This window comes from Podarcis melisellensis (genome assembly GCF_964234715.1).
Source record: "Podarcis melisellensis genome assembly, chromosome: 6".
NCBI classification, from domain to species: Eukaryota; Metazoa; Chordata; class Lepidosauria; order Squamata; family Lacertidae; genus Podarcis; species Podarcis melisellensis.
The window spans coordinates 73,379,812-73,404,968 of record NC_138538.1 but is presented as its reverse complement, the minus strand read 5'-3'; the positions used below and the strand labels follow the sequence as shown (position 1 = coordinate 73,404,968).

The following is a 25,157-nucleotide window of genomic DNA, read 5'->3' as shown; positions in this document are numbered from 1 at the left end:
GTCCCATAGGGAAAGCTAAGGTGAATGGCTGAGATGGTGTTCAATTGCTTGTTTCAAAGTGTTATTGTGCTGGTTTGAAGGTCTGATGGTGGGGGAAGATCATATATTGCGGAGGGTGTTTAAACATATAGGGTTGTATCCAACTAAGCTTATTCTGACTTGACCCATTGAAATTAATGAGTCTTAGTCATGTCTATTAATTTCAGTGGGTCTACTCTGAGTAGGACTAGCACTGAATACAACCTTCTAACAAGCGCCAGGTATTGAAAGTTTGGAAAAGACTTTGATCAGATCACTGCAGATCTTGATGCAGTCAACATTGCTCCAGCTTTGAAAGGATACACACACCAAATACTGTAAGAATCAAATGAACAACAACAATCGTAACAGTAGATGTGAGCATTATGTTCATTGTCGTTGTGTAGACCCCACAATTTTGCATTTCTGGTAAACCTTCTATAACCAATAAGCTACTCTCATAAAACGACAGAAAGCAGCACGAGAGCGCCTTTTAATAATAACTCTTCACGACCTCTTTTCTTCTGATTTATTGAATATTTCTCTGCAAGGAGACACCGTAAGAATGCCTTTTGTTCTTGCCAGCATGCTACCTCTGGAAATAACCCAAGAACAGCAGTGCCTTGGATTTTCTGCTAATTTCAAGCTTCTAATTTGATGCTTTCAGATTCAAATATCATGAAGAGCAGATTTTCATTCCACAATTATTTTATGGCTACATCTATTTTTTTTTTTCAATCTTTTGTTTACATTTGGAGAGAAATCTGAAGTATGGCACAAGGGAGAGAAGAGAGAGGAGAGAAACAAAACACATCCCAACACCTACAAGGATGGCATGCTTTTATTTGTGAAGTTGCCTCCAAAGTCATATAATTACACTGTAACTCCGTGGGAACAATGGTAATTTCACAGCAGTTCATGTTGCTGTTATCACCCTACATCCTGATAACTATGAAATTAATTTGTGGCATCACTGTATGTGTCAGCCATAAGCTGTTCCCTAGGTAACATTATGCAACCACAGAAAAGGAATTTGGTGCAGCACAATCAGCTGCAGTAGACCATGCATAAATGGAGCATTGCCAGGCATGAACATGCAGCAATCATTTGGCTGTCAGTGAAGCTCAGGGCCACAGTTTCACGTTTTCCAGCACTACACAGCCAAAAGTTGGGGACACAACTGCAATGCCCAAACTCCTATCAAGGATCACTTCCCAACCCCCATGGACACACATGCTATTGAAGGTTCTTCTTCGGATGTGGGCAAAGGACTTCCAGAAGGAGGTTCACTGTAAGATTGGTGCTGCCCATGCACACAAGGGTTGTTGTTGTTTTTTGTATCATCCACATGATGTCATCAAAATGACATCCTGTACTGCCTCTTTTTTTCAAGTGGTGCATCATCATATTATTCTATAACATCACATATTTAAATCCTAAACTAATCTGGTATTTGCAAGTATTTCTATTTAAGTTATCTTAGCATATTTAGCTAAATAGTCTTTAAATTTCATCCATTCCTCCTGGTACTCCTCCTCCTTCTGGGTGCGGACTCTTCCGGTCAGGTCAGCTAGCTTCCGAAAGTCCATCATCTTCATTTGCCATTCCTCCACTGTTGGCACTTCTTGTGTTTTCCCATTTTTGGCCAACAAAATTCTAGCAGTAGTTGTGGCCTACAAAAACAATCTAACATCTTTTTTGGGCAATTCCAAACCTATTATTCCAAGAAGAAAGGCCTCTGGTTTCTTCTTCTTTGGCAATAACTCGTAGTCAAATAAGATTGTCTTAGTACAATAGCTTTGTAAACAAGCATTTGGGTTTCCCTGTGAATGTCCTGGTCCTCAAACACTCTGCACTTCAACCGGGAGAAAGCCTCACTCGCAGAGCTCAGGCGGTGCTGAATTTCAACATTAGTGTCGGCCCTTGTGGAAAAATAACTGCCCAGGTAGGAGAAGTGATCAACATTTTCCAATGTTACACCATTGAGTTGGATTTGTGAAGCTGCAGAGGGGTTGTTTTGTACTTGTTGGTGTAGCACTTTGGTTTTTTTGGATGTTGAGAGATAGGCCAAGTTTTTCGTAAGCTTCTGCAAAGATATTTAGGATGGTTTGGAGGTCATCCTCTGAGCGTGCACACACTACGTTGTCATTGGCATACTGAAGCTTTGTGATGGAAGTTATGGTAACCTTACTCTTTGCTTTCAGCCTGCTCAGATTAAAGAGCTTTCCATCTTTTCGAGAAACCAGTAGCTTATTCAGGGTAGCATATTCATGATACCCCATTAGGGAGGGTCTCAATGGAAGTCTCTGTCCAGAAGCTAAGCATAGGGCAAATGGGTCATAGATCTTCCAGCAGCTGCCTTAGGACAGCCATCTCAGTAGATGAGTGTATTGAGGAAGCCATAATCCTGGGCAGAGTCCTGAAAATGTTTCGGCCCACAGGCAGGAGGCTGGGATAGCTATACACCCAATGCCTGAGACAAAATTCCACCTGCATCTGTAATCAATAAAGTTGTGGCCATTTTTAATCCAGGCTGTTGTCTGCTTGAATTTATTTTATCACACCCCAGTTTAGTCACAGCCTAGGGGAGGATGGCAATGCAAAAGGGACTGCAATTGTCTTACTTATAAAGTTATCTTTCATTCTCTCTCCAATAATTGGTGAATGATTTACATAGACAATCCCCCCAAAAGTTCCCCATTCAGACAGAGACTGGTCTGAAACCTAGGAGTCTTTAACTCAGTCCTAAGTAATTTTCAGAGTACATAGCAAAAAAGAAAGAAAGCGGGGAGGGGGGAGAACTTGCCGCAACATCTTGGTTCGGATTTATATCGCATTGCCAGATGCAAGCTTGTGGATAAAAGAACTATTATTCATATCATGTTAGAAGGGGTATTTTATTCTTTTTTAATATAGAGCCTGCTTTCCTCTGATCTGTAGAACCAGACTGCTAAAGCTACATTTGGGAGCATTAGAAACTAGGATTACACTCTATTCTTTTATTTTGCCAGTGTCTTCCAGGAAGCGGGGAAAGCAACTGCTGCATTTGTTATACATACAGATTCAGCGGCTTTGCTGGGGATTTTGCTGGTGAGTAAAAGCAACATCTCAATGTCAGCGGCAGCGCTAGTCATCAAAGCAATCCAAGGTGTTGAACAGCCACTGTGATCCACTATATCCAGGGATGAAGAAGTTTTGTCATTCGCTGGTTCTGATCTTTATCTCCGACTGATCTGCCTTTTGTGATTGTTGCCACAAGGCATAGCCCTAAGACCCCTGACAATGTTCAAATAAAGCCTTTTTTTCCAAATTCAAAAACAAAGCTTTCACTCAGTTTTAATAGCAGGTGTGAGGTCTTTCGCCGACTTGTGCTAGTTCAATCCAGAAACACATTCTCCATTAAGAACAGGCTTGAGCCACAAGCCAAACTTCACCACTGCTCCCAAGGAAACTGAGAGGGACCTATTTAATTTTATTATGACACCTGTGAGGACTTCTAAACATTTTCTCAACCACCCACTTCTAGTTATGATTTAGTGTTTTTTTTAATTTAGGGATGCCAAACCTGTAGCCCTCCAGATATTGGTAGACTGCAAAAGAATCACCCTGCTGGATGATGCCTATGCAAAGCTAGAAAGTAAAAGAAGCACAATCTCATTCTTGTGCTATCCAGAAACTAGCATTCAGACACACAGTGCTTCCAATATAGGACATAATCATCACCAGGCATGGCCAAACTTGGCCCTCCAGATGTTTTGGGAATACAATTCCCATTATCCCTGACCACTGCTCCTTTTAGCTAGGGATGATGGGAGCTGTGGTCCCAAAACATCTGGAGGGCCAAGTTTGGCCATGCCTGCTCATCACAATATATTCTCCATTAATTTGTTTGAACCCCTATTAAAATCAGCAAAGTTGTTGCTGCTCCCACTGAGAGCAAATTCCATATTTTGAACTTCACACCATGTGAACTACCTGCTTTGGCCTGTCCTGAATCTTCTAATATTCAGCTTCACAGGATTGTCAGGGACTGGCTGGATGCGGAAGAGTGGTGGAAGCCACCTGATCAAGAGCCCCCCAGGGAAAGCACAAAGGGAGAGGACTTGGATCCTGGATCCTGGTGGTGGGAAACCAGCCACACCCCAGAGGAGGAGAAGTGCTGAGAAGTTCTGGAGACTGGGAGCTTGGAGGAGGATGAAGAAGAAGCGGAAGAAACAGGAAGGTGCCCCAGAACAGGGGAGACAAGAATCTGACTCGGCAGCTCCATCTAAGAGCCACCTTGACAGCTTCTCTGCTGACAGCCTGCAAGCCCTCCTCACACTCCCTGAATAAGGCATTTATTGCATGTTTCCAAGAAGAGCCAGGCAGAAACAGAGAAGATCCCTTGGAGTTCGCCATAGATAGAGGGAGGGTCCTGACACAGAGGGATAGGGAGATGAGGGGACGTTACTGCTTCATCTAGACAGGACAGGAGCAACCCTTAAAAGTATCCGTGTGTTCTCTTTCTGCTTCCTTAGTAAAGAAATTAACTCTAAGTTAGCCAGTGGTTCACTTTCTTTCTCTGATCTGTGAATGACCTGTTCTCCTTGTCGGCTCCCTGACACTGGATATCACCAAGTCCTTAGCATGACCTTTCCACCTGTACAGTACTCTTTCTGAAGCGCAGCAACAAAAACTGCACATTGTGCTCTGAGTGCAATTCCCCCAAAGATATGTATAGTGGTGTTAGGATTTTGCCAGCTTTATTGCCTAATGATCCCTAGCATGTAGCTCACCTTTTTTGCAGCAGCCGCACGCTGGGGTCAGCACCATGACTCTTGCCTGCAGTTTGGTGTCATCAACAAACTTGGAGATCATCCCTAATTCCAAGTCATTTATGAAGAAGTTAAAAAGCACAAGTCCCAACACTTAAAGGACCCCCTCTTCTCACATCTTCCCATTCTGAGAACTTTCCATTAATTCCTACTCTCTTCTTCCGGTTCTTTAACCAACTATCATTTCATATGTGGATTTCACCTCTGATCCCATGACTAGTCAGTAGTCTTTGGTGATGAGCTTTATTGACAGTTTTTTAAAATCTAAGCACCGCCTACTGAATCACCCCTATCCATATGCTTGTTTACATGCTAAAAAAAAAAAACAGTTAGACAGGAGGACATCAGTATAGAAGCCTTGCTGCTTGGTCTTCAGCAAGATTTGTTTTTCTTGTTTGGAATTATATGTTTGATAATTCTATCTTTAATAAGATAGTCAGGTCGCACCTCTCATTCAGCTCTCCAGAAGCTGGTCTCTTGAGTCATAGCCGTTTCTCGTAAAGGGGCCACATACCATATATTTAGTTGATTATGCATACAATACAAGGTCAGTCCCACACCTACCAAAATTATAAAGACACCCTAATGGTTTCTGCAAACAAGGCAGAAAAATGGAAGCATTTTCCATGATGAAGGAAACCTTTCAAAAATCGTGACAGGTTTCCGTACCACATTAATTCCCCCCCTCCAAACTTGGATTCCTTCCGTAATACTTTCTTCAAGTAACTATTCAAAAGTCAACCAGAACTAAAACTTGCTTCTCAGAAACACCAGCATTGCCAGTGACAAGTAACTTCCTTGGTGTCAAGCCAAAGCTGCTGGAGACATCTTAAATGAACTTTTATTTCCAGACAATGAAACAAATGTGAAGTGTTCTTCAAATCAATGGAAAGGAAAGTAAACAATGTCATCCGCTGCTAAGAGTTATGTGACAATTCAGCACCTATGAGGTTTCTAGAACGCATAGAATTTGAGGAGCTAAATAGAGATGGAGCAATTTACTTCTCACTCTGTCAGTCTACAGTAAGCCACACAAATAATTGAACCCTACCCAGTTCTTCTGTAGAACCTATTCAACAGGCACAATGCCATATTTTCTCTCTGGATATGGCTTACCTACCAAGGAGACTTTTGTGACAGAGTCCTGCCAGTCTTAACTAACTTAGCTCCCTTAGCTAGGTCTCTCAGGCCATATCTTGTCAGTTGTTCCAGCCCCACTTGTTGCTTGGTGCCATAGCTGCCAACTTACAGATTTGAAAATAAGGGACCAGCAGCCTCGAAAATAAGGGATCAGCAGCCAAAATAAGGGATTTTCCTAGCACAGGTATGTTCAACTTCTGAGCTCTCCGAGCAAAGGCAGAAAGCCCAGCCAGCAGCCAAACGAAGCCTCAAGCGGTGGTTCCCACAGCGCAGCAACCCGGCAAAGGGGATGCAGCAAGGAAAACCACCGTCACCTCTCCACTGGGAAGCGCTGAGCAATGGCGAGTCCCCAACCAATGTGGCTGATTTGATCGGCACAAGGCATGCAAGCTCCAACCCCCCCCCCCCGCAGTCGTTCTTAGACTCCTTATTGGGTTAGCAACGCAGCCAAGCAACACAGTTGGAGCCTCCCTCCTCCCTGGCCGGCAGGGAGGGAGGGAGAGGAGCTGCTTCCTTTGAAACCTGGGAAATTTAAGGGACATCATCAATAAGGGACAGCAGCGGGACACGACGCTGGGATAAGGGAGTTTCCCGCCAGATAAGGGACAGTTGAAAAGCTATACTTGGTGCCCAAACTTGCAGCTTAGCCAGATTCTGGGGAAATTTAGGAATGTTTTGAAATGCTAATTCATATATTTAAAGGTAGAAGTTTCTAATTCCCCATTAAAAGACTAACCAGCTTGGTAACTCCATTTTGGAGAGCTACAAATGATACTATCAAACTACTGCTACCACTTTGCCTACTGAGGTTCCTGAGTTGTTAATTAGGGATGGATGAATCCTTCAGTTTCTCATTTCCCCAATCATGAGCTCAGTTCATCACATTTCTGTATCACTTTGCACTTTCATTTTTTAAAAAGCCCTCACATTTTAGTGTACATTTCTTCAAATGTCAGAATACAGTTATGTAGGCATTTTTGCAAGCAATTTCCCCAGTGTAATTCATTTTTTGTGTCATTTTCATTAGTATGTTGATTTTTTGTGCGGTTCCCCCTAATAGATGCAATTTCACGCACATTTTTGGCTTGAATAATTGCACTGCAAAATTTGAAGAAGTGCAAGTTTTGAAGAGCAGCTGCATTGTGGTTCACACATTGTTTTGGAAATTGCAAATTAACCGGGTTCGCACTAAAATGCAAGCTACACAAACTGAATTCCTGCCCCTTCCCTAAGCTGTTATCCAGCAAAGGTGGTTGATCTCAAGATGCTTGAGGACACCTAACTCTGAGCAGAATTGCAGCTTCAGACTCAAAGTGCCCTTGTCATTGCAACCTTGAGGTCACAGATGGAATGTCCCTCTCATTGACCACTCCAACATGTTCTGTACCTGTAAGGAGCACGTTAGGAGGCCAAGACCCAAACATCAAGAGTGGGGACTTCTATTTCCTTACCAACTAACTTTATATTTTACTGCCAAGAATTCTTCTATTCTAACTGACTCTCTTCCTTCCCATCCCCGTCATCCTCCTTTTATCCTTGATATAAGACAATTCTAGCCAGCCTTATGCTAAGAGCATGAAATCGCAAGATCATCGCAGTAACTCAGTGTTACAAAGAAGTGCCATTCCTGTTGTGCTGTCCAATTACAAAATAGTAAAGCAGGGATAGTGCACAGCAATGATGTTTTTTTCTATTTGTTTCGGTAAGTTTAGCACAGCAGGAAACGTGGCATTCTCCCTAGATAATGTGTCAAAACCGCAGTTAGAATTTAAGTGCAAATGGAAGTTATCTTAAAGGCTTCATATGTAGGCTAATAACCCCGGTTGCTTAAATGAGATAATTATACCTTACATAATACATTTTACTTCAAGGATTTGGTATCTTCATTTTAATAAAATAATAATTTGCTCTTGGGGGGGTGGGGGAGTGCAAAGAGCCCTTTTATGTGAATGCCCTGTAACACTAACATGCCAGTATATGTTCAGAATTATTATTTTATATAGCTTCAAAATTTTAGAACCATTCCCCCCAGCACCTTCAAGATATTTTAGTGAAAACAGGCTTCAACTTTGACTCAAATGATTGAATGGGTAGGTGCTGAAAATCCATCAGCTTGACAGCATTTGCTGTCAATATTTAGAAACGCCACTACAAAGTTAACCATGGAAGACATTAATGGTCTATCTGTGCCCAGGAAAGCCATGTGCAATCAGATTTCACCAAAAGAATCAAACTCCATCCAAATATCATGCCAAGAATGCTCACATTACATATTCAAAATAAATTACTGAAATCAAACACAGAGATTTTGCATAATGCTGCCCTATTTGCATAACTTTATCCTCTAATCAATCTCAGGTTTTTTTTTAATTACATGGCAAGCATCACATCCTACCTTTCAGCTACAAAAAAGGAAAAAAGGTCAAGGCATCTAATAAAACTTAAAATAATAAAAGAGGTGACAATTCATTAACAAACACCATTTAATCAATGGGAAGGCACATTTGAAAGAAAGAAAGCAGTCCATCAGATGAGCTTTGAAACCCTAAATAGTTCGGAGCCAGACTATCACCAGCACTTTGAACTGGATGCAACTGCAGCTGTTTCAACAACGAAGTCACAGCTGGCATATTCGGGACCAGTTGCAGTTGATGGACAGTCAACACAGGCAGCCCCACACAGAGCACATGGCAGTAGTCCAGACATGATATAATCAAGGCTCGTAACACCATGGTCACTTCTGTATTTCCCAAGAAAGGATCAATGGGTAATTAACGGGCACTGCAATTGTTCAAGAGGAGAAGCATGACTGAAATGGCACAAAAACAACAATTTTTAAGATATTGTAGATATGACCTGTATTTGTTTGAACACTGTTCAACATTCGATGCATCTGATAAGGAAGCAAAAGCCATGTTACAGACAATTTTGTTGCACATAGTATCATAAGAGGTCATCTGAAGCTGATTAGACCTGGCCATGATACTCATCAATTTTCTTGTGAATCGGTTTTCTGCCCACTTAAGTTGTCTTGAGGGTGCAGAGTAGCCATGTTGGCTACCCGTAGTATAACACAACACAGACAGTATTTGCATTTGGGTAGTTCCCATCATCCTTGACCAATGGTAATGTTGGCTAGGGTGGATGGGATCTGGAGTCCAACAGCATCTAGAGAGCCACAAATTCCCTATCCCTAATCTAATAGACCGGACAAAAAAAATTCCTTCCAGTAGCACCTTAAAGACCAACTAAGTTAGTTCTTGGTATGAGCTTTCGTGTGCATGCACACTTCTTCAGATACACTGAAACAGAAGTTTCCAGACCCTTCTATATAGTGAGAAGGTGGGGAGGGGTATTACTCAGAAGGGTGGTGGGAATGGGTGATTGGCAGATAGCTGTGATGAGCCTGTTGACGACTCTTAACGACTGCAATAGGTCTTACAGGAAAAAGCAAGGGGTGAGAAGATGAAAAATGGCTTTGTCATGTATAATGAGATAAGAATCCAAGGTCTTTGTTCAGACCAGGTCTCTCCATGGTTTTAACTTTGGTGATAAGTTGCAATTCAGCAGCTTCTCTTTCCAGTCTATTTCTGAAATTCCTTTGTAGTAAAACAGCTACTTTGAGATCTTGTATAGAATGTCCTGGGAGATTGAAGTGTTCTCCTACTGGTTTCTCTGTCTTGTGATTCCTGATGTCCAATTTATGTCCGTTTATTCTTTGGCGTAAGGTCTGGCCTGTTTGTCCAATATAGAGAGCTGAAGGACACTGTCCCTAATAGACAGGGACGTGGGTGGCTCTGTGGTCTAAACCACAGAGCCTAGGGCATGCTGATTAGAAGGTTGGCGGTTCGAATCCCCACGATGGGATGAGCTCCCATTGCTCGGTCCCTGCTCCTGTCATCCTAGCAGTTTGAAAGCACGTCAAGGTGCAAGTAGAGAAATAGGTACCGCTCCGGCCAGAATGTAAACGGTGTTTCTGTGCACTGCTCTGGTTCACCAAAGTGGCTTAGTCATGCTGGCCACATGACCCTGAAAAACTGGATGTGGACAAATGCCGGCTCCCTCAGCGTATAAAGCAAGATGAGCCCCGCAACTCCAGAGTCATCCACAACCGGACCTAACGGTCAGGGGTCCCTTTACCTTTACCTTTACTCTGATAGACACCCATAACAATTGTGCCAAAGCATGTTAGGTTATCAACTATTTGAATAACTACTTCTATCTTAAATGTCATTACTAGTATGGAACATGAGCTCTTGGAAAAGAAATGATTTTTGTATGAAAGCAATGTACCTAAACACACACACTAAACCTTTTAAAAGAACTAATTGTTTTTTTTAAAAATCCTCTATTTGTCAATATACAGCAGTGCTTGCATTTTCCCACATATCTTGGCACTTCTTGTCAATCTTGCTCAGGAGAATCTGTACAGGATAAGTCATTTTCTGGGAGTGGGGAAAGAAATCTACTTTTAACAAGGGGCTAAACTATGGAATTAAGAGATTAATTTTCAATATCTGACTTTTAAAAAATTGCTCTTTGCTAATCCTAGCAAAATTAAAATGTTGATTTCAATAAAGGTTTCTTTAGAGCAGAACATTTCTTATAAACAATCTGTTTTAGATTTTCTCAAGTAGCCAAAAGTCAAGGAAACAGAATTTTAATGGCATGGTGTTGACAAAGAGCGAACTACTTCACGTATCTTAGAACACAATAGGAAATATAGTTTAAGTTCTTAAATCACAGGAAAATTACTATGAAGTTACATGCCTAAGATTTTATAAATATAGCGAAGGGCTTTCAACAATCTGTGAGCAAAAACATTCTTTAATAAAATAAAGTAAGTAACATTAGGACTGGTAGCAGTACGTGCTCCATCCATGCTAGAGAATTTATGTAGGAATTGTTGTGGAGCCAAGAGCCAGCGCCCAGTGCAAGGAGGCTCCATAAAGCCATAAGACATCCAGGAGAGGGGTAATGTAATCAGTAGTGGCTGAAAGAGTGTAGCAGTGTGGGACAGCACTGGGTACCTGGCTTCCTAACATAGAAGTCACTTCCAGTAAACAAGAGGGAGAAGGACAAGGGGAGGTACCGTATTTTTTGCTCTATAAGACTCACTTTTTCCCTCCTAAAAAGTAAAGGAAAATGTGTGTGTGTCTTATGGAGTGAATGCATGCTGTGCAGCTATCTCAGAAGCCAGAACAGCTGCTTTCACTGCACAGCGATCCCTCTTACTGTTATGGCTTCTGGGATTCAGAATATTTTTTTTCTTGTTTTCCTCCTCCAAAAACTAGGTGCGTCTTATGGTCTGGTGCATCTTATAGAGCGAAAAATATGGTATGCGCAGGAGAGATGCAATGGTGGAGCCAATCTGACGTTTCTACTGCTGCATTCCCACTGCACTGGCTTCCCTGCCATCTAATCTCTCACGCTTTTGGTTTGGAAGAGAAATGAAAAGGCAAAATTGCCTACACAGTGGTACCTCAGGTTAAGAACTTAATTTGTTCTGGAGGTCCGTTCTTAACTTGAAACTGATCTTAAGCTGAGGTACCACTTTAGCTAATGGGGCCTCCTGCTGCTGCCACACCACCCCCACACAATTTCTGTTCTCATCCTGAAGCAAAGTTCTTAACCCGAGGTACTATTTCTGGGTTAGCAGAGTCTGTAACATGAAGCATCTGTAACCTGAAGCGTCTGTAACCCGAGGTACCACTGTAGGCCATTGGAGGTGGTGGGGAATCATTAATGTATTTTGTGGATTAATACAGCTCCCTAACATAGTAACAACAACTGAGGGCTATTGTACATGATGAACAACTCAACAAGCCATCCCTGGCCTGGGCCACTTCACACGAAAGATGTGCTTTTTCAGAAGTGATTTCTAGCAATGGGGGAGCAGGCAATAAAATGTAACTGCAGTCCCAGCCAGTCTAGTGCACACTGGCAAAGTTGAAGCTCTGGGCAAGGATGGAGTTCCTGTAGCCTACCAGATATTGTTGGACCACAACTGCTCCCATCCTTAATCATTGGTCATGTTTCCAGAGCTGATGGGAGATGGAGTGCAGTAACAACTGGAGGGTCATAGGTTCTCCATTCCTGCTTTATGGATTATTGTTCCTTTCATTAAAAGCTTCCTCCCTGAAGCTTCTCTCCTTTTTATTGCTTCTTCTTCACCAGAACTGGGGTATTAGTGGTGATTGCCTCATAGCTAACCATCTTCTATTCCATGCAGTGGGGAAGGGGAGGTATTAATGAATGGCTTCTTTTAATCATGTTTTTTCTTTAACAGAAACAAAAGAATCTACTAGATCCCTTTACAACTCGTTTGCACAGGGAACAAAAGATGGCTAATTCAAGGCAGTTCATCACTAATCCTCTTAACTTTTCTGAACTTCAATAAAATAGAAGTCACAGAACCTGGAAGTAGGAATCTACTAATTTATATTGCTGGGGACATTGATTACAGAAGGAATTTGGTCAAGGGAAAAGTTAGCATTTGATGATGCAGCATCTAAAACTACCATTTTAAATTCCCACTTCCAATTGATAATGGAAAGAAAATGGAATTGCAGCACTAAAGGTTCCTAATGTGGAAGCAACCTCTGATGTGGTTAAAAAGTCTTTGCAATCAGTTCTAATATACAGTGGTACCTCGGGATGCAAACAGGATCCATTCCGGAGTCAAGACACAATGGCACATCTGCGTGTGTGCGGGTCGCATTTTGTCGCTTCCGTGCATGCGCATGACATCATTTTGAGCGTCTGCGCATGCGCGAGCGGCAACACCCGGAAGTAATGTGCTCCGTTACTTCCGGATTGCCGTGGAGCGCAACTCGAACGCGCGCAACCGGAAGCACATTCAACTCGAGGTACGACTGTACAAAGATTCTTTTTTTTTCTAAAAAGAAAAATTAAAGGGGGAAAACACACAACTGGTGCTCTGACATTTCATCCATATTTTGTGAGAAATCCATTCGGCATCCTAAGGATTTGCAAGCAAGCAAGTAAGATTTTTTTACAGGTTTTCCAAAATTTGGCATTTCACCCACCTCAAACTATGCCTTGAATTTCATTACTAATTACTACAATATCAGTGGTGGCAATTATAATAATATCATTGGACAACAAGCAGGCTGCTTTTGCTTGCAGCACAAAATAGCAGCCCTGCGAGTAACATAAAGCATTGCTGCACTATATAAAGCAACATGATTAGCAGGTGTAACTTGCGATTAAACTTTACAGGCTCGCACACACATAAAAAAGCCTACGTGTTATAAATATATTTCTTAATATAACGGAGATTTACCCCCCCCTTGTGTTTTGTTTTGAAGAGTCCAGTACAATATAGCAGCTGAGGTGTGTTTCTGTGTGTGTGTGTGTGTTTGCTTGTTTGTTTGGAACAAAACAAGTCTGTTAAAAGAAATGTCTGCAAGTTGAGACACTTCAATGGGCATTTCCACAGAATTCAATAGAAGTTTATAACTGCCAGTTCTGACCATGTGTAATGTGTAACCTTAGGTCAGTTAAAATTAAAGAATTTTGGTTTATTTGAGACAGGTGATTGAAGGAATGTTCAAGGGAAATCACAATCTCTCCACACTCCCATATTCCCCCTTCACTACAGTATTCTCTAAGGAGGAAGGCCTGCTCTCCGATTTATCTCTGCAGCTCACAGAGTAAATTAAAATTCCCAACTGGAAAAAAAATGAGAAATTACAGATGAAATCTTGGACAATATAAAGTACAGAACCGCCTAAGCCTATACAATCTTATAAGCCCATATGAAGTTGAGAAAACAACTCAACATAAACATTCTGTGTCAACGGTGGCATAAAGGAGACTACTTCATCAAATATCAATCTTGCAATCAAGCTCAAAACAAGACTTTTATGGGCGTCCTGATTTATACTTTAAATATATTTAAGGCAGCGCAATCACTTTTCTAAAGCCCTGGAGATAACCACCATTGTGGAATACTGTGACAAGATATTCCCTTTGAGTTATTCTGCAACTAGAAACCATATGGCTCTCTATTTCAAAGCTACACTGATCGTTTGGGGAGTGTTTGCAAAATCAGATCAAAAAAACAAAACACATGAGCACACTGCAGCAATATGTTATTGGACTACAACTCTGATCATACCTGGCCGTAGACTAAACTGGCTGGGGGGATGGGATTAGTGGTCCAACTCCATCTGGGGAAATTAGGTTGAAGAACATTGCTCTAGCACGTGTGTGCTATAACTAGCAACTAAAACATCAGATAAAGCCAGCTCTAAAATCTATTGCAGCTATATTAGTAATCAAAGTAAACATTTTAACACTTCAAGACTGCAGTTGTCTCTGTGGTACCCTCTCTACTTTCCCATCTATACAAAACCTGTGATGTGGCAGGCTATCCACCTCCAGTCCACAGAGCAGCTTTGGTTTAAGAAAAGAAATTCTGCGCACACCAGAATTTTGGCACTTCTCGTTTCCCCCCCTTCTTCTCCTTAAAAAGCAGTTGCACAAACTTATGTCTTTTAACATTAGGCTCATCACAGGCACGTTGACTAGATATGGTAATGCACATCCTTGTTTTCCTGCAAATAACCAATGCAGTACTACCGGACATTTTCATTACAGTATACATGTACTGGCCTCTGTCCCCCCACTGCTACCCTTACTGCTTAGCTTCTGTAATAGTTTATTCCAGGGTGAAGAAACCTGCTTTAGGATGCACCATAAGGGAGTGAGAATACGAAAGTAGGAACTGATATCTGAATGGTAAAGTGATACAGTGGTACCTCAGGTTAAGAACTTAATTCGTTCTCAAGGTCCGTTCTTAACCTGAAACCGTTCTTAACCTGAGGTGCCACTTTAGCTAATGGGGCCTCCCGCTGCTGCTGCACTGCTGCCACATTTTTGTTCTCATCCTGAAGCAAAGTTCTTAACCCGAGGTACTATTTCTGGGTTAGCAGAGTCTGTAACCTGAAGTGTCTGTAACCTGAAGTGTCTGTAACCCAAGGTACCACTGTACTTTAAAGCTGGGATAGGGGGGGAAATTGGGTTCCATTTCACACTTTAAAATGTAACAAGCAATTTAAGTAATCTGTAGATACAGCTACTGGAAGCAACTTGAGTGACCGTGACAGCTGAAAAACACAGAGATGGTGGCTATACCCGGACATAACAAGTCATGGCCCAGTTCGCAAGTAATGCTAAGCTAAATAATGTCCTAGCTTGAATGCATTAAATTATGGCATCTTTCCAAATTCTCCTGCTGCTGGGCTAAGTTTGGCTTAGTGGTACATTCAAAACCAAGCTCAAGGTTTTTCTCCCCTGACAAACTGGGAGTGGTAAGACAATAACAAACCTTGACTACAACTTGTGGTTTGTCTGGAATGAGACAAACCACAAACCCAGGTTCAAATGTACCATTAGAGTCAAATTATGGCTTAGCTTCAGGTAGCATGGTAGCAGGACCACCGGGAGAGGAACAAAGTGGATGGGGTTTCTGTTATGAATACCCACATGCTCAGATAGCCATGGTTTGGCTTAGCGTTATGTACACTCTGGACCCATGTTTGGGGAGAAGAGAAGTGGGGAAGAGGATAAGCATGCAGAGGCAGAGAAAGAATTATGGGTGGAGGAGTGTCATAATTCTGCTATCCTCTGGATACCCTGGAAAATTCACCAGACCAAACCTGCTGTAACCTGGAATCTGTGCAATGAAGCAAACTGAGTGCTGAATAGGACACAACCGTAAGCAGCCTGAGGAAACTCCATCAACCAAAAGCAAGTCTATGGTGAGAGACCTGGGAGATGTCAAGAGGGTTCCAGGAACTCTGTTCTTCATTGTGAGATTCTGGAGTTGATCTATGAGTTTATCTGGACCCCGGGTGAGAACCAGAATACCTGAGTGGAGTCCTGCATGAGAGCCAGGAGGCTAAGATGTGTAATAACTACTAACTATTTTATAATATAATATATTTTATAATATTAGTTGCTGCTGTTGTTTGAGCTTTCTGTCCAATGCCTAGAGACATTTCCTACATATAGAAATGGTCTAAGGAGCTAAATAAATGTGTTGCACTCTCCATGTGAGTGGAAACCATCAGCGCACACAAAATGGGAAAAGATCTTGGATGTGTGTATCAGCTTTTCATTCACAAAATAGTTTCAGTGGCCTTAGTATTTGTACTGGTGTATTTGCCAGACATCCTTGCAATGCTGGCTTAAGATCCCCATCACCTTTAATATGTCCCATCCCATGTCCTGGGACCTGAGTGAATAAGCAGAGCTGCACAACTCCTGCGATCATAAAAGTGGAAAATCAAGAAAAGCACTTTCTCTCTTTGAATGGAGGAGGTCATTCATTTTCACATACAGTAGTATAATCCCATTAAAGTCTAATAGAAAAGAAATTACATGGGCTGCTATATCCTGAAAATTAAATACAAATTAGGAGAAGGAAAAAAACACGCATAAAGAAAGAAAGAAATCGCTGTACAATTTCCTTAATACTTGCACAATTTGGATGAACAATCTTCATTCATTCACACAGTTTAGTATAAATATAAAACAAGGCACCCCCTTAAGCATTTTTAGTAACAAATTAAACATTTGCGTTTTTTAGTGTGCAGAGAGGCTTAGCATTCGTGCAGCTTCAAAACCAAAGTACAGCCTCAAGGGAAGCCTCTCCGCTGACAAATTAATACCTTAGAGAATAGAGCTGAATGGTGGCAATGAACTCATTTGTTCCCCCAATAATGAAGAATGACTCTTTCTTTACCACATCTGTGACTGTTGCCATGGTGACCCAGACTTACCTCATTGCTTCTCGAAGTGCTCCTCGCTCACCAAGAGTCGTGTGCTTGATGTCATCAAAATTATTTTCCAGCTTCTCACAGTTCTGCAACAACAACAATAAAAAAAACAGGAGAATCCACATTAAAAAAAGCGGAATTTCCAAGTTGGGTGAAGCCCTCATTCTAGTTAGATAAATTGCCCACATTCACTCTCAGTGCAAACATAGCTGATTATATTGATTACATATTCACACAAATTACTCATTTTTGCTTTTAATTGCATAGGAGTAATTAAAAATGACACTGTGAACTCAGCAACAAAGTACGCATGAAGCTTATGATAAGGTTGCCATGGCAATTCTCTTATCAACATTCCATAATGTGAGAGATAAAATTTCCTCCTATCGGTTTTGTTCCCGCAACCCAAGCAAGAAGAACAAATGTGTATTATCTTTTTTGTGTGTGTCATTTTCCAATGAAAGAGGTGTCATCAGATAGACCCAATAAAGATGCATATGTTTATTGCATGCAAAGGAAATTCCTTTAAATATAACCATAACGAATCATGTTTGGTACTGATTCAGTGGGAGCAAGTGTCCAGGAAGACAGAAAACTCTAAATTCCAAAAGTTCTTACAGAGCACCTGATTTGCTGAAACTGCCACCGACTAACTTTATTTCATTTAAACATACACACACACTTGAAAGCAAGATGCAATAAATTCAATATCTGATGAGTGAAGAGAAAGCTCTGTAAGGCCCTGTCTGCACAGTACCTCTAAAGCAGTATCACACCAGTTTAAACAGTTTAAACAAGGCTCCCCCCCCCCCCAGAATCCCAGGAGCTGTGGTTTGTCAATGGTGCTGAGACCGTTTCCCTCACAGAGCTACAATTCCCAAAGTTCCGTGGAAAGAGGAATTTATGATTAAACCACTCTGAGAACTGGAACTCCTTGAGGGGAATAAGGGTCTCCTTTTGCGATGAGATCCTAGAGTTTGACATTACAGAGCAACACTGCTCCCCATCCCAAAACATAATCAGACTCTCAGGTTTGAGCAGAAAATCAGTGTTTAATGATTTCAGGTACACTGTAGAATTATTGCAGAAACAGAACAGCTATAACCCCTGCATAAACAAGCAAACATGATCTCCCCTAATCAGAATATGTATGTATGGTATATTTGCAATACGGATCTTCATAATAATCCCCAGAAAATTTCCAATCTCCTCTCTTCAGTATTAAAACTGTGGCATTTTATATCATTGTATCGTATCACATGATATCTATCTACACAGAGAAATATACACACACACACACACACACACACACACACACAAACACACACACTATATATATATACCATATTTTTTTGCTCTATAAGACTCACTTTTTCCCTCCTAAAAAGTAAGGGGAAATATGTGTGCGTCTTATGGAGCAAATGCAGGCTGCGCAGCTATCCCAGAAGCCAGAACAGCAAGAGGGATTGCTGCTTTCACTGAGCAGTGATCCCTCTTGCTGTTCTGGCTTTTGAGATTCAGAATCCCCCCCCCCTGTTTTCCTCTTCCAAAAACTAGGTGCGTCTTGTGGTTATATATATATATATATATATATATATATATATATATATATATATATATATATATATATATATATATATGCTTTCGTAGATTTTCACGGGTACAGGAATGCAGGTTTTGGTGTCCTCGGGTGTCTTCCCGTGTAAAAGTTGGGGTGTCTAGGCGACGTTTCGACGAGGTCTCACTCGTCATCTTCAGGCTGGTGCTTTCGGCTTCTTGTTACTGGAACAGAGCAGGATCTCAGTGTTTGAGTTCCTATAAATACTATTTATAGGAACTCAAACACTGAGATCCTGCTCTGTTCCAGTAACAAGAAGCCGAAAGCACCAGCCTGAAGATGACGAGTGAGACCTCGTCGAAATGTCGCCTAGACACCCCAACTTTTACACGGGAAGACACCCGAGGACACCAAAACCTGCATATATATATATATATATATATATATATATATATATATATATACACACATACATACACACACACCGTATTTTTCGCTCTATAAGATGCACCAGACCATATATATATGGGACGCGGGTGGTGCTGTGGGTAAAACCTCAGCGCCTAGGGCTTGCCGATTGCATGGTCGGTGGTTCGAATCCCCGCGGCAGGGTGAGCTCCCGTCTTTCAGTCCCAGCTCGTGCCAACATAGCAGTTCGAAAGCACGTCAAAGTGCAAGTAGATAAATAGGTACCGCTTTATAGCGGGAAGGTAAACGCCGTTTCCATGTGCTGCTCTGGTGCCAGCCCGCCAGAGAAGCTTCATCACGCTGGCCACGTGACCCGGAAGTGTCTCCGGACAGCGCTGGCCCCCGGCCTCTTAAGTGAGATGGGCGCACAACCCTAGAGTCGGACAAGACTGGCCTGTACGGGCAGGGGTACCTTTACCTTTTAGATATATGTGTGTGTGTATACACACACATACACACACACACACACACACAACATATATATAGGATAAATTTGTATGCTTTGCAGCCCTATAAAATTTCCATAAGTGTAAACTATGAGTGACATCTAAAATGAGTCTTGAAATGAATAGGTGACATCCTAGACATGTAAAAGAAAAGCAAACTACTGCATGGGTTGCAAGTTTCAACAAGGCCTCATTCTCAAGACGGCTTCTTTGGATGGCAGCAACATGGAGAGAAAAGTCATTTGGAAGGTTCAGAGTGAGACACGTCACAGTTCTAAGGTGCTCGGAAATCCTTCCTGTGGCCACCATTCATGACCCCTGTCAAATTTAGGAGCCCGATTGCACTCAACGGATTCAGCGTGAGAGAAACATTTGCCCCTATGGGATCGGGACAGTCTACACGGTTTTTCCAGGCAGCGAAACTGAACAGGCCATCCCTGTCAGCTCCTCACCAGCTTAATGAGTTGAGGTTTTATGCTGCAAAATAGCAAAATCTTTGAAGAAGGGGTGGCACCTTAAGTCCAGCAACCTTATTATTCCTATCCCTTTTTTTTTCTTCTAATGGAAGGCAATGACAGCACCTTACAAAATGAAGAAAATCTAAGCAGGAGCACATCAATAATAATCCGAGTTAGAAAATCAAGCATTGAAACAGCCCAGATTGTTAAAACAGAAAACAAAACAAAAAAACCAATGCAGCTTGTTAAAGCAGTCAACAGTAATCTCAAAGCTAGGAGCCACAATTATATTTTCAAAGCAAATTAAAACAAAAGGGTCTTTGCAAGCCTGGCCCTACCGTTTAGTTAATTTGGGATATCATGGAAGGGCAGAAAATTGCTCCATGGTTTATTATCTTTGTATTCTTACTGCCAAAAAGGCAGAGAGAGACACATGATATTGTGTCCCATTTTTTGCAAGAATAGTTCGGCCAGCTGTGGGCACTATACATTTTCACCTCGGCAGGGAAAAGGATGTCATTTATTCCTCTATTGCAGGCAGCAAAATTTCTCAGGCAAGCTCTCGTCTTCAGTCATTACCTACAACCAACCAACAAAGGAGTGAGGTGGCAGATTTCAACTGTCAAGGAGTTCCACAGCCTCCATGCTGCCCCTGAAAATATCCTGTCTGAAGAAAGGTGCTGCTATTTACATTTTGGAAATACACAAGTTTATTTAAAGTTATTAAAACAACAACAACAGAATTTAACAACAGCAAAAGATCTGAAGATGGTTGATAGCTCTGAAGCATTTCTGCACAAATGTTAGTACAGCAACCCAAAAACATCCATAAGGCTTCTTCCCATTTCTATTCCTTTACTTGCGTTTTATGATTCTTTATAATATTTAGACACATGGTCCAATCTGTGTGCTTAAATGTGTTCTGCCTAGAAGAGGATGGTACACACGTATTTACATAATGTCGCCCACTCTGCCAATCCTGCAGCCATTTCCTAATGATGCCCTGTCTTTGGCTATTGTGAAATTATGACAGATAGCTCGGTTCTTTAAAAGACAAACATGAATGAAAAATAATTACCCAAGCCCCTTTATATCACTTTATTAAAAAGGCCTTATCAACTTGCCCAGCTAACGTCAAAATTAGCTTGTTATAACTTTTGAGATAATGCTACAGACATTTTAATATACACTATTAAACATCATGCTACTCTACTGACACTGCTAAGACATAATTACCAAATCAGCAAAGGATATTTGAAGCAAGGCTGTGTTAGGAGTTCTTTTCTTTCATCTGTTTTTCAAGGAATCTGCAAGGCCATTTTTTAAAAAAATAAATCACACATTAGTTCTGTCCTCTGTTTAGTCTCATATGTTTTCTGTTCCTCATCAGCAATATATTATTCACCACTGTAAAGGCTGCAGAAAGACTACCCATCTGCCTTTACTCTTTGCAACCAGAAGATAGAGTTGGTTCCATTTGACACTATTAGTGTTTTTATATTGATGAACAACCATGGCTGCATTTGTGCAAAAAGTAATAATATAAGATGCAAAAAAAAAAAAAAAGCAGCCTGCTGCCTTATTGAATTCTCAAACATACTGGAGGAAAAAACTTTCCTGAGAGAGTTGTCGCAAGAAACAGTTTTCAAAACTAGGTAGTGACAAGTTATTCCAAGGACTGTTTTGTAAAGAATAACACCAACAACAAACCCCTCTGCAGTCTTCTACCCTAAGGCATAATAGCACCAATGGTAAAAAGAAGCAGGAGGAGGAATCTCTAAATCAAACTAAACACTCAGTCTGAAATTGTTTCATTGGGGCAAAAAGTTGCAAAAGACTGGTGACATTTAAAGCAACTGCAACAGCCACGAACCACTGCAGATACTGAACACCAGAGTCATTTCAGAAGGTTGCAAATCTGACAGCTCATGTAAGGAGGAATAAACATGGCCTGACTCCATCCTTCTCTATGGATCAAAAAAAGAGAGCATCCTACATGTTGTCACAGCTGCCCCCATAATTTACTTTTGTTGACCACCACTGTTCAAATGCATTCATTTGAGGTAAAAACGCTATAATGCACAGGAAAAGTCTATTCCACTCTTCTGGTTTCCTGTTCCACAAACCTTCTTATCCAATTCCAACATGTGCAGTGGTAAACAGGGAGGATATTTACACACACACTGCCCAAGCTGCACTATCCTTACTCACTTAAAATTAAAAGTTTCTAACATGAATGGGAACTATATTCTGCAGGTGTCAGAAGGGACCAGGGGCAGGTGCTATCTCAGTTCTTTACTGTGTGTACATAACTCTGCATGTACTAGATTCAGGTAGGTAGCCGTGTTGGTCTGACACAGTCAAAATAATTTTTTTGAAAAGTCCAGTAGCACCCGTACGTCCTGTATATAGGATTCTAATACTGTACACAGCTGGCTAAGTCCTCTCCTCTCCAGAGTTTTTCCTAAGCAAACTGAGACTGTGCCTGCGTGAAGCTAACTTCTCCTCTGCCTCTTCATGCCACTCCTGGTTCTGGGAGACTAGGGAGAGGGGCGTTTGTCACAGCAGGATGAGGAGACACCTGTGCTTCTTCACCAGCTGGACTCATCTCTGCCTCTTGGCCTCCCTCTTTTCCTGCTCCAGCTTCCTCCTCTGATTCTGGACTTCTGATTTCTGCCACAGATTCCTCCTGCTCACTAAGCCCTGTTACCTCTTCAGCTTCTGACACCTCCTCCCAGTCTTCTCCTTCTGGCCACGCAACATTGTCCCACCACCAATCCCCACGCTCTCAGCCTTCTTCCCTTGGGGGTTCCCCAGTTGGTTCCTCCCACCATTCCTTTGCAATCAACCAGTCTGTGACGTGATGCCAATCCACAGGTAGGTTACTGGGGAAAGGGTGGGGTGTTTCAACAGCAAGCCACACATTCATCATCATGCCTAACTTGGCCCTATGACACTTCCAAGACAAGGAGATAAAAAGTAATTAATTCCCAGTTTTTAACAGCAATTAAAGTAGAAAATGAAAACACAGGCGGAGGGGGACGTTTTGGTGGCTTTCTGCCAAGTTATTTCCTGCGGGTCTCGATAAGGTCTAAAAGTTTCAACTGTGGTGGAATAATTATACGGTATTTATATCTTATCTCTCTTAACAGTTCTGTAATGCTGTATGATACCAAACCACACAACTCCGAGGTTTATGATAGCAAAGCAAATAAAACAGAGAAACAATTACAAAGTAAACGTTGGGGGTGTCAGAGAGAAAAGTCACTAAAAGTTGTGGTCTGCTTGCCTATTTGAAACACCTTTGAAAAAGCCTGCAAACACCCCATTTCCAGCCCCACCCCTTTCTGTGACATTTTCAGGTCACTTCCAGATTCGGCGCAATGCACATGGGCACGGTTGAGCATGTTCACAGCTGCACACATATTAAATGTGTGTACAGTCATACCTCGTGTTACATTTGCTTCAGGTTGCGCGTTTTCAGGTTGTGTCCCCCAGCGACCCAGAAGTACCAGAAAGGGTTATTTCCAGGTTTTGCCACTTGCACATGCGCAGATGCACAGAACGTCATGCGCATGCGCAATAGTGGCGAATTGTGACCCGCAAATGCGGGTTGCATTCTGCTCATGTTGCAAACGGGCCTCTGGAACTGATCCCATTTGCAACCAGAGGTGCCACTGTAAATGGTAAGTGGAGGTTTGCCCTATAAGACGGCTCTTTAAGTTCACCACAATTTGATGAAGTTTTTAAAAGCCGAAATGCAAAAGCTTGAGCTACGGTGCTGGTGACAATGGCCCCCATAGATCAGCGATCACTTAGAGAGAAATCTGCCTAAGGACAAAAGAACACCCAGAACCCAGTTTGGATTCCACTAAATCTGTAACGAAGGTAAGCAATGGAATTAATCGCCAGCCTTGCTCGTATAAAGGGATACCACATTTTCGTTTACCTCTGCTCCCTCCCCACCCTGCAAAAAGGCTTGTGAATTCCAGCCAGTGCAAGAGAGTGACTCAGCTAATGACCGGCCATTTTTCAAAGAGAGCCATTATCATTTCTTGTTTGTCTCTCCACATACTCCTGTGTAATCCAAGATCTTAAAAACACAAGGCACAGTTCTAAGCTCATTAACCCTGCAGGAGCTTCTTACATTACCATCTTAACTGCAGATGAAGTATTAACACCAGCTCACATTACCCTTTACACACACACACACAGAGAAACACAAACACACACTTTCGTTTCATGGCGGGGGGGGGGGGGAGTTGCGCTGCACATTGCAGCTGCTCCAGTCATCCATCAGTATTGTCCGTCCTTCCCTAAAAGCCAATGTTGAGTGTGGAAAACAGCCACAACTGCTGCATGGGCTCCAAGACTTCTGGCATTGCCTTTCCAATTCTTCAAAGGTAATGTGATAAAAGAGCCTGAGTAATATTGTGACCCACTGACATCCAGATTGGGGGTGCGTTCTTTTACACCCTAGAAGCTTGGCGCTGATTAGCTCTAATGAAATAAGGACTAGCCGTGATGGCTATGTGCCAGAGGTGCTAGCGTGCAAAAGCGATGGGAGGGAGGAAGCAACGCTGAGTGCATGACGTCAGGTGGAGCCAAACAGGGTGGCCATGCGACTTAATTGCCAGCAGCACCTCCTCTTTGCTGCTTCACCCCTCCTTCCCCTCTGTGGCAGGAAGAAGGAGGAGGAGGAGGAGGAGCAGGTCACTGGAGGCACATTGTGCTCGGCTCCACACTTTGGAGGCATAGCAGGGACCCCTGACCATTAGGTCCAGTCGTGACCAACTCTGGGGTTGCGGCTCTCATCTCACTTTATTGGCCGAGGGTGCCAAGAGCTTCCGGGTCATGTGGCCAGCTTTTGGCAAACTAGAGCAGCGCACGGAAATGCCGTTTACCTTCCCACCAGAGGGGTACCTATTTATCTACTTGCACTTTGACGTGCTTTCGAACTGCTAGGCTAGTAGGAGCAGGGACTGAGCAACGGGAGCTCACCCCGTCGTGGGGATTCGAACCGCCGACTTTCTGATCGGCAAGTCCTAGGCTTTGTGGTTTAACTCACAGTGCCACCCGTGTCCCATAGTCATAGCAGGGGCCTACCCCTACCCTAAAAATAAAGGGGAGCCCAAAAAGGCTCAGCCCCTAGGAGCCGGCACCCCTGCTGTGTGGACGGGGCAATATGCCTGCCTTCACTCATTGCCGGTGGGTGAGAAGGCTGCTGTGTTCCCTTAAACTAAGATTTCCCATGGGCATCTGGTTGGCCAATGTGAGAACAGGACTAGATGAATCATTGGCCTGATTCTGCAGGCTCTTCTAATATTGAGGGAACGTGGTTCGGCTTAATGACAACATTATTTCACTAGTTGTATGAAGTTTTGGTGTAATGAACCAATATGGCACTGTGATGTTAAAACTGCAGGACAACTTTTTAACAACAACAA

General features: G+C 42.3%; 1 protein-coding gene across 2 annotated transcripts in view; it reads right to left on the bottom strand.

Annotated features, from left to right (window-relative positions):
- DPYD (dihydropyrimidine dehydrogenase) overlaps nucleotides 1–25,157 on the bottom strand; it is a 505,368-nt gene that overhangs the window by 423,104 nt on the left and 57,107 nt on the right. For both annotated transcript variants that reach the window (XM_081914137.1, XM_081914136.1), the window contains exon 3: nucleotides 16,784–16,866. In XM_081914137.1, the coding sequence (XP_081770263.1) occupies nucleotides 16,784–16,866 (83 nt within the window). The remainder of the gene's footprint in view (nucleotides 1–16,783; nucleotides 16,867–25,157) is intronic.